Source organism: Boleophthalmus pectinirostris, unplaced genomic scaffold (assembly GCF_026225935.1).
Source record: "Boleophthalmus pectinirostris isolate CB_2022bp ecotype Guang Dong unplaced genomic scaffold, ASM2622593v1 HiC_scaffold_15, whole genome shotgun sequence".
Lineage (NCBI taxonomy): Eukaryota > Metazoa > Chordata > Actinopteri > Gobiiformes > Gobiidae > Boleophthalmus > Boleophthalmus pectinirostris.
The window spans coordinates 1,940,128-1,950,004 of record NW_026571070.1 but is presented as its reverse complement, the minus strand read 5'-3'; the positions used below and the strand labels follow the sequence as shown (position 1 = coordinate 1,950,004).

Below are 9,877 nucleotides of genomic sequence, written 5' to 3'. Positions count from 1 at the left end.
AAAGTACACAAAATACACACAATACACACAATACACACAGACCGAGGCCCTCAAGGTACACAAGTACACACAACACACACAAATTACACACAAAATACACACAGATTTATCAGAAAGTATATCTTATTTTTCGGAGTATAAGTCGCACCAGCCAAAAAATGCAGATCGAGAAATGTGGAAAAATGTGGATAAAATGTGACTGATGATAAAGGAAATTTGGGAACAAAGGGCCTAATTTTGGAAAGAAAAAAAACCTTAGAAATGTGTGCGTGTGTCTGACTCGGAGAAAAACACGGACGCCACCAGAAAACTGTTGTTGTTTTAGCATCGGCCGAGTATCAGGCTTCAAAATAAATCTGTGCTTCAACTACACGACCTCCAGGAAGAATTCAGGATAAAAATATATTTCAGTATAATTCAGTATTAGTGAAGTGAAAGTGTTGGTGTCACATGATGGTCGATCATTTTGGCACATTGAAGGAAAAGGGGTTTAAAAATATGAGCAACACCGACTACTGACCAACTACAAACATTACTACAGACGTAGTAAAGTACTGCAGTAATACAGACGCAGTAAAGTACTGCAGTAATACAGACGCAGTAAAGTACTGCAGTAATATGAATGACGAAAAGGCGAGGCAACGTCTTCGGAGCTCTGAGTCGGATGGATAAATGAACACACCATGATAATCAAGAGTCACTTAAACATATGACAAAACTCTTTAATTCCTTACTTATATTTTTAGGCTGATTCTTCTCTGCCTCTTTCCTCTAATGCTCCGGTCCACAGCTGCAGAGTCACACCCAAACTACAAAAACATTCATTAAACAAAAAATTATTTAGGTAATTTAACAAGTTCAAAGTTCAAAGTTAAAAGTAATGCTTCGTACCATCGATCATAATGAAGAGTTTAATGGTGAAGCTGATTCACATGAGACTGAAGCAGGCTGGAGTCTCTGTCCATAAACCTCACTGTCCCTCCTCAACCAACTTTACCCCTGATATTCTTCACTTTTCTCCTCCCGCTCCCTCTCTCCCTCTCCTCCTTCCCTCTCTCTAGTCGTTAGTCGTTAGTTGTTAATGATGAGTGGGGCTGTGTGGTTGGGCTCTGGTCTAATGGAGCGTCTCAAACTCGCAGCTTCACTCGTCTCCTGTGTCTCCATGGAAACAGGTGAGAGGAGACAAACTGCACGTTCTGTTCTCAAACCAAACACAAACACAAACCAAACCAAACCAGAACCTGTCTGTTCCAGGCTCGGGGTCTGGACCTCTCTCGGGTTCAGTCCTGGTTCAGTCCTGGTTCAGTCCTGGTTCAGTCCTGGTTCTGAGTCCTGGCTCAGTTCTTGTCTGTGTTCTAGGCTCGGGGTCTGGACCTCTCCGGGTTCGGGCCTGCGTGGTCGTGGCAGAGGAACGTCCTCGAATGGCTCTCACTCACTCTTTCTCCAAACTGTTCAAAGACCTGGGACTCCACCCGCGCTCCGTCAGCACCGCCTTCGGCTGCAGGGTCAACCTCGCCATCTGTCTGCAGGTGAGAACGACAGAGGGAGAAGAGGAAGAGGAGAAGAGAGAAGAGAGGAGGAGAGAGTAGAAGGAAGAGGAGGAGAGAGAGGAAGAGAGAGAAGAGGAGGAGAGGAGAGAGGAGGAGAGGAGGAGGAGAGAGGAGGAAGAGGGGGAGGGGGAGGAGGAGGAGAGACAGGAGGGAGGAAAGGAGGAGGAACAGAGGAGAGGAGGGAGAGGAAGAGGAGGAGAGGAAGAGTAGGGGAAAAGGAGGAGGATGAGAAGAGAAGGAGAAGAGGAAAGAGGGGAGGAGGAAGAGAAGGAGAGGAGAGGGAGGAGGAGAAGAGGAGGAGAGGAGAGGGAGGAGGAGAAGAGGAGGAAGAAAAGAACAGAGGAGGAGGACAAGAGAGAGGAGGGGAGGAGGAGGAAGAAAGGAACAGAGGAGAGGAGAGGAGGATGTAGAGGAGAGCGTCAGAGGAACAGAAGATGAAAAGGATCAGAGGGTCAGAGGAGGTCACATGATAAGTGTTCTGCTCTGTGATTGGCTGCAGGGCACTTCTGGACCGGACCCCACGACAGTTTACGTGGACATGAGAGCTCTGCGCCACGACAGGTTCAAATATCTTTTATTTGATTTGTTTTTGTTTGGACTCAGGAAAATCTTCACCGTGATGTCAATTTCAATATTTAACCTTTTGTGTTTCTATAGAGATTAACAATTTAAAACTCAATATGTGATCAGGGAAATACTCTGTGTCCGTGTGTGTCCTGGATTTATCTTCTATCAAAACTTTACTTTGTGTTGCTTTACTTGACTTGACTTGACTTGACTTGACTTGTTTGTGCTGTGTGCTGAACGTTCACATTTGACTCGTGTGTTTGTTTCTCAGAGTTCGTTTGGTGGAGAAAGGTTCTCCTCACAGTTTGCCCCTGATGGAGTCTGGGAAAGTGAGTTTCAAACTTTGACATGATTTTTCACTTTGATCAGAACATTTTAAACCGTGAGACGTGTGACTGTGTCTGTTTAATGTGTCAGGAGTCTGTGTGTAAAGCTCCTGTTTCTGTGGGAAGAACCGTTCAGAAATGTGATCAAATGTCTCTCAAAATGAATGAGTTTACAATTAATCAGAAATGATTCATGGATTTGGTTCAGAAAGTGACGCTGCCAGTTTCTATTATTTTTTATTTGTACAGTTTTATTTTTTCAGCTTTGTGTCGTTTCCTTGTCATAGAATCACTTCATAGTTTGTTGCAGACTTTCAGCGCGTGTACGGCCTTTCTTCAGATTATTTTTTTTTCTTAATTCCTACTCAAATAAAAGTAAAAGTAACCATCTACAAATCTACTGGAGTAAAAGTAAAAAAGTACTTGGTTTAAAATGTAATTTGAGTAAAAGTGACTTAGTTACTTTCAATTATTTGATGTAAAAAAAGAACGAGGCTTAAATCTTATTCAGCACAAGTCGTTTTAATCAACTTTTAGGTGATACAGACAAAACTTTGTACATTTTAAAGAAACTGAGCTCATCTTTTTATAGAACTTTATAGAATTTAGAACTTTAACTGCATCAAATTAAACAAATTAACAACAACAACAACAACAGTTTTGATCACTGACAGCTCTGTTTTGGTGGCACAGGCACATTTTACATTTTTATGTTATTCTCTATTTTGTGTTTGAACACAAATATCTGTCTGAGGTTTGGTCCAGGGTTTCCTTCACTTTCCTCTCCAGAATTATTCAATGCTCCTTCTTTTTGATTATCGTTCATGTCGACGTCGATCTGTGACTCGACTCCAGCATCGTCCAGATCCAAGACAAACTCACGCTTCTGTACAGAGTCTGAACATTCTACAGTCAAAATGTTTTTTTGCATTTCATTTTTTTTCTCTATCAGTCTGATTTTACTCAGTATCGAGGGCGGGTTCCAATTTAATGAAGTAAAATATTTGGGTCAAAATGTTCTCAAGTAAAAGTAAAATTACCTATTGTTCAAAAATGACTTAAAAAAATACAAATTACTCTTGAAAACTTCTCAGTTACAGTAACGTGAGTAAATGTAATTCGTTATTTTCCACCCTTGGACTTTATAAATGTATTTTGGACATAAGTGACCAAAATAAACCATGATTAAAATGTAAAACGCTCTGATAATTCATTAAAACCACATTGATTCAGAGTGAAATAAAGCGGCGTGAGTCTGAGTGTTGTGGTGCAGCTCTGGTCCTTCCTCCCACAGAGTCTGCGTCACACGACTTTAAATATCTCTGTGCATCTCCTCCACACCTGCATCTGCATCTGTGTCTGCGTCTGTGAGGTTTGTGCTCTTGTGGGACAGAGCTGCACGTTCATTCATAAAAATACTCCACGTCTCAACGGGGAACAAACCGTCTGGATCTCGTCTTAGAAAAGCAGCAGAAGTGAAAGTGCAGCATCGGCATGTGGAAGCTTTTTGTTTCTGTTTCCTCGTTGGTTTGGTGGAGAGTCCCTGTGGTCAGAGTTTCTCCTGGTTTTACGTCTCTTATGGCAGTTTGAGGAATAAAGCTGAAAAGAAAAGTTAAAAAATAGAAAAAAAGGAACCGAATCTTTCTGTCTGTTAACAAGAGGAAAAGTCCATTCAAAAATACAGTTTACACACAAGGAAGGATTTTTACTCACACTTTAAACTTTCATTTCACTAAATAAACCTGTTGTCACTATTTATATGAATTTAATCAGAACTCTAGTGTAATTTAGACAAGTTTTGGTCTTTACATTATGTTCCTCAGTTTTGGATTTACCTCTATGTGTCACACCTGCTGTAAAATAAATAAATGAAAAGTAAAATGATAAAGTTCACAAAACAACAACAACAAACTCTTATTATAATGATGTTAATGATGTTTTAGTGAAATGAGTCTAACCTGTCACGTGCACAAAAATGAGTGTAAATATTTTATAGATTTGTCCTTAAACACTTTAGGAGCTGTTTGTTAAACTCTTAGTCTGTTTCTCCTCAGATTCTTCCTGGAGTGAGGATCATCATCGCAAACCCCGAGACCAAAGGTCCCCTGGGAGACTCACATCTGGGAGAGGTCAGACTCAGGAACACTCACATTTAAAAGAAACTAGATCTGTTTTTCACATTTGTAACACACAAGGTACAACCCCTTTAAAAAACAATGTACGGTAATAACTTAAAGGTTGTATGGAGGATTTTTTTTCAGTTTCAAATTGTCATTGAAAGTTTAAAACACCATTACAGAGACGCAGCAGCCTCGTAATTATGATGACCAAAAAAAAAAAGAGTGAAAATCTGTCAAGTGTGGACGTACTGAGGTCAGATAAACATCAGCCAATAGAAAACGAGGCTCCCTCTTTATCTATTGGCTGTTTGGTTGTCAATCAAACTCCCTACGTTTAGTGTTTAAGTTTGTACTTTTAACATGTTCTGAGGGACTAAAGCTCGTTACACACTGCAGGATTTTTCAGCCTTACACGATTTTTAAATGTGCAACAAAAAGTGCACAACACACTTTTTATTTTAAATCTCCGAGCACAAAAAAGACGGAAGTGAAGAAACTGCTCACTACAAACTGAACATGGTGCGGTAACAAACTAATGCACCTCTGTCATAATTAGTGCTGTCAAGCGATTGAAAAAATTTAGAGATTAATTAATTATGATCTGTAATTAATTAATCTAATTAATCTCTTTTTAATCTCATCTAAAAATTGCTGAGAAAAGCTTCAACTTGAGGTATTTTAATTTGAATTCATTATTACATTATTTTCATACTATCATCAATGTTTTTATATAAGTATCGTTATTATTACTGTTACTAATCTGTATAAATAAACTCAACTTTACAACATATAAACATAACGACTCTAGAGCCACATCAGCTGTTTGACATTATAATGTGTTTAATTCAGATTTGTTCACAAGTCTCACAGAAACAAAACTTAAAATCGCATGACTCATTTGCATAAAACTAAGCGGCGAAAAGAAAAAAAAACAAACACTCTTGTGTCGCTGATGTGGTTCAGCTTCTACTAAATCACACGACTCAGTGGAATATAGATGTTCTCCCTGTGACAGAGGGATGTTGATGCTGAAGGTGAGTCTGTTCTGTGTTTGTGTCACGATGTTTTCACAAATCAGACGTGTGCAGGTTTATCACAGATGCGGCGAGAACGGGAATGAAAATTAGGCTACAACTGTTGTGGGAGCGAGTGGAGCAGGACTGCACAGTGCGACTGTGTCCTAACAACACATAAAAACAGATTTTATAATAAGGCAACTCTCGAACAGACACAGTAAAGTTAGAGATTAATAATAAGATTAACGCGATTAAAAAACATAACACGCTAAATATGACTGTAATTAATGAATCGCAATTAATGCAATCAGTCTCATAGTATCTGATATCCTCTCTCCTCTTCCTCCTCTCTCCTCTTCCTCCTCTCTCCTCTTCCTCCTCTCTCCTCTTCCTCCTCTCTCCTCTTCCTCCTCTCTCCTCTTCCTCCTCTCTCCTCTCTCCTCTCTCCTCTCCTCCTCTCTCCTCTTCCTCCTCTCTCCTCTTCCTCTCTCCTCCTCTCCTCTTCCTCTGCGTCAGATCTGGGTGCACAGCGCTCATAACGGCTCGGGTTATTACAGCGGTTATGGGGAGGAGGTGCTTCAGTCCGATCACTTCAACTCCAGACTCAGTTTTGGAGACACACAAACCGTTTGGGCCAGAACCGGATACCTGGGCTTTCTGAGGAGAACCGAGCTCACCGACGCCAACGGAGGTACAACACACAGCACACACACACACATACACACACACACACACACACACACACACACACACACACACACAACACACACATACAGACGCACAAATACAAACAACACACACAGATACCTGGGCTTTCTGAGGAGAACCGAGCTCACCGACGCCAACGGAGGTACAACACACACACACACACAACACACACATACACACACACACACACACACACAGATACACAACACACACACGAGGACACTGTTTCTGACTCTAACTGTCTGTGCTGCGTCCTGTGTGCAGAGCGTCACGACGCCCTGTTCGTGGTGGGCGCTCTGGAGGAGGCCATGGAGCTGAGGGGCATGAGGTACCACCCCATCGACATCGAGACGTCGGTCACACGGGCGCACAAGAGCATCGTAGAGTGGTACACAACACACTACAACTACAACTACAACTGTCTGTCTGTGTGTGTGTGTGTGTGTGGGGGGGGTTTGCATGTTCTGCCTGTGTCTGGGTCGGTCTCCTCGGTCAAGTCCTCGAGCTCAGGTCCTGACCAAGACCAAGACCAGGTCCAGATCTGTGTTTATCCCGACAGACAGAACGGGTCAAATGCAAATGACTAAATTCCATCTAGGTTTTTCATCAATGTTTTTATGACCCAAAAGCTTCAGTCTCTTAGATTGTGTTTGGTGAAGAGGGTCTCTCTCTTCTTCTCCTCCTTCACTCTTTTCTTTCAGACCCAGTTTTGTTTTGTTTTTTTCTTCAATTCAAAATTCATTTCAGTTCTTTTATTGTCATTGTCCACAATCCAAATGAATAAAGCTTAATCATAAAAAAAAAAATAAAATAAAAACATTGACCCTAGAGGGAATTTTGTCCTTTCTCCTCTCTTCTTTATAACCCTCTCTTCTCTCTCCTCTCTTCCACTCTCCTCTCTTTTCTCTAACCTTCTCTCCCTCTCTCCTCTCCTCCTCTCTTCTCTCTCTTCTCTTCTCTTTAATCCTTTCTCTCTCATCTCCAACTCTCTCCCTCTATCATCTTTAACCCTCTCTCCTCTCCCTCTCTCCTTCTCCCTCTCTCTCCTTTTCCTCTCTCCTTTCTCCCTCTTTAACCCTCTCTCTTCTCTTCTCCCTCTCCTCTTTCCTCTCTTCTCTCTCTCCTCTCTTCTCTAACCCTTTCTCTCTCATCTCTGTGTCCCTCTCTAACCCTCTCTCCCACTTTTCTCTCTTCTCTCCTCTCTAACCCTCTCTTCTCTCTCTCTCTTCTCTCTAACCCTCTCTCCCTCGCTCCTTTCCCTCTCTCTTCTCTCCTCTCTCCCTCTCCTCTCATTCTCCCTTCTCTCTCTCCCTCTCTCCTCTGTCCCCCCTCCTCTCTTCTCTCTCCTCTCCCTCTCTAACCCTCTCTTCTTTCTCCCTCTCTCTCTTCTCTAACCCTCTCCCTCTTGTTTCTCATTCTTTCTCTCTCGTCTCTCTCCTCTCTTCTCTTTTCTCCTCTCTTCTCTCCTCTCTTCTCTGTAATTCTTTCTCTCTTATCTCGCTCTCTCTCTTCCTCTCTCCTCCCTCTCCTCTCTGTTGTCTAATCCTTCTCTCTCTTCTCTCTCTCTTCCTCTCTCCTCCCTCTCCTCTCTGTTCTCTAATCCTTCTCTCTCTTCTCTCTGCTCAGCGCCGTCTTCCCGTGGACGAACCTTCTGGTGGTGGTGGTGGAGCTGGAGGGCTCGGAGCAGGAGGCGCTGGACCTGGTTCCCATGGTGACGAAGGCGGTGCTGGAGGAGCATTACCTCATCGTGGGCGTCGTCGTGGTTACGGACATCGGCGTCATCCCCATCAACTCCCGCGGCGAGAAGCAGCGCATGCACCTGCGCGACGGCTTCCTGCAGGACCAGCTCGACCCCATCTACGTGGCGTACAACATGTAGAGAGGCCGGGGCGCGCACGAGGGGGCGGGGGCGTGCACGAGGGGGTCACGGGCGCGCACGTGGAGCGTTCGGGATCGTGCACGGCGTCGGAGAAAGACTTTGACGCGCGCAGAAGATCACGCGGACTCACCAGTTTAGTCCCGGGAGCGTGCACGTGGACGCGGGACACCGGCGCGCACGAGGGGGTCAGGGGCGCGCACGAGACCGAGGAGAGCGCACGAGTCGGAGTTCGGGATCGTGCGCGACGTCGGGGAAGTGCGAGAGGAGAACTTTGACGTGCGCTGGAGACCACAGGGACTCATGAGTCTGGAGCGTGCACGAGACCGGGGAGCGTGCACGTGGACTTTCTGTGTGTGTGTGTGTGTGTGTGTGTGTGTGCGTGTGTGTGTGAGGAGAGCGCACGTGCTGTTGTGTTTTCATCATCGAGCGTTTGGTGACGTCCAAAGTCGTGAAGAGAATCTGAATCCAAACACAAAACTGTGAAAAAAACAACAGAATTCTTCCAAAATATAAATAGAATTCAACAAATCACAGAAATCCAGAAAAATCCAGTTTAATCTGAAGAATCTGTGTAAATGTTTGTGTGAAAATGGCCTTATTTTAAAGAAATGCCTTGATTGAGACAAATAGAACAAATATAAAATCTAATATAAACAGATTTTATTTAACATGAGGGACGCACCGATACTGCTCTTTACTAACGAGTACCAGTAAATTATTCTGAGTATTTGTCGATACGATACCCGATATTATCGAAGCATAGCCTTTTTTCCACTGGGGACATATTTGAGAGACGATACGATATTAAAAATCCCTCGATATGATACTTTTGTGAATGATACGATGTTTACAAAATTGTAAATATGCTGCTTTTTCTTTTTAAAAGCCTCAGAAAAGCCTTTGATACTGTTGTAATATGAAGAATTAAGATTTAAAAGCACTTAAGGTCAGTTACTTCTGCACTAACAACAGCAAAGGATCATGGTCTGTGTAGTTCCCGCTGGTTTTTAGCTGCCGCTGCAAAACAAAGTCAGTCAAAGCGTTTTACAGAACAAGAAAGACGTTAAAAGCACAAAGAGAGTCAACAGAATCACCATAACTCTTCATTTAAGCACAGAGACTTGTGGTTCGATATATCGTGATGGTCTCTGATATTACTGTGAGTCTTTTTGACGATACGACATCACGATATTTCAGTTGCTGTTACATCTCTCGTGATCACAATATGATTTAATATTCGCGGTTACACTCTGACCTGTGAACTCTGTGATGAAGACGCTGGAGGATTTAAAAGCTCTGGACTCGCTCTGTTCAGTCTGTTTGTTTGTTTACACTTCGTCCCAAACCGCGCACAAGTAAACTGCCGGATTTCAGTCACGTGACTCCGATGACGCGGGAAATTCAGATGAGGGCATGAAGTTTTTTGCGCCGCGTCAAAACAGCACGATGGGTGACAGCGAGTTCGATAAAAGTTTGAACAGGCACAGACCTGCTATCGAGAAAAAATAAGTCTAAGTTATGACCCGGACGATATGGAGAAGTCGGACTTTTCACACAGTTTGGAGGATTTTCCCAGAGTTGAGACGATGGAGACAATAAACGATGTGGTGCTGCAGATCTCGTCAACACTGAGCCAAACGAAAACCTTTAAAAACCTGGAGGAGACACCTATTTAGAATTAAAATCAGCCGCTGCACTTGAATAATCTAAA

General features: G+C 43.1%; 1 protein-coding gene across 1 annotated transcript in view; it reads left to right on the top strand.

Moving 5' to 3' along the window:
- Nucleotides 1-8,166, top strand: part of LOC110164318 (disco-interacting protein 2 homolog C-like) — an 85,043-nt gene extending 76,877 nt beyond the window's left edge. Inside the window, exons 33-40 of the mRNA XM_055151215.1 lie at nucleotides 1,255-1,274; nucleotides 1,379-1,529; nucleotides 2,050-2,111; nucleotides 2,389-2,446; nucleotides 4,498-4,572; nucleotides 6,096-6,270; nucleotides 6,552-6,675; nucleotides 7,914-8,166. Coding sequence (XP_055007190.1) covers nucleotides 1,255-1,274; nucleotides 1,379-1,529; nucleotides 2,050-2,111; nucleotides 2,389-2,446; nucleotides 4,498-4,572; nucleotides 6,096-6,270; nucleotides 6,552-6,675; nucleotides 7,914-8,166 — 918 coding nt within the window. The remainder of the gene's footprint in view (nucleotides 1-1,254; nucleotides 1,275-1,378; nucleotides 1,530-2,049; nucleotides 2,112-2,388; nucleotides 2,447-4,497; nucleotides 4,573-6,095; nucleotides 6,271-6,551; nucleotides 6,676-7,913) is intronic.
- The last annotated feature ends 1,711 nt before the right edge of the window (nucleotides 8,167-9,877 follow it).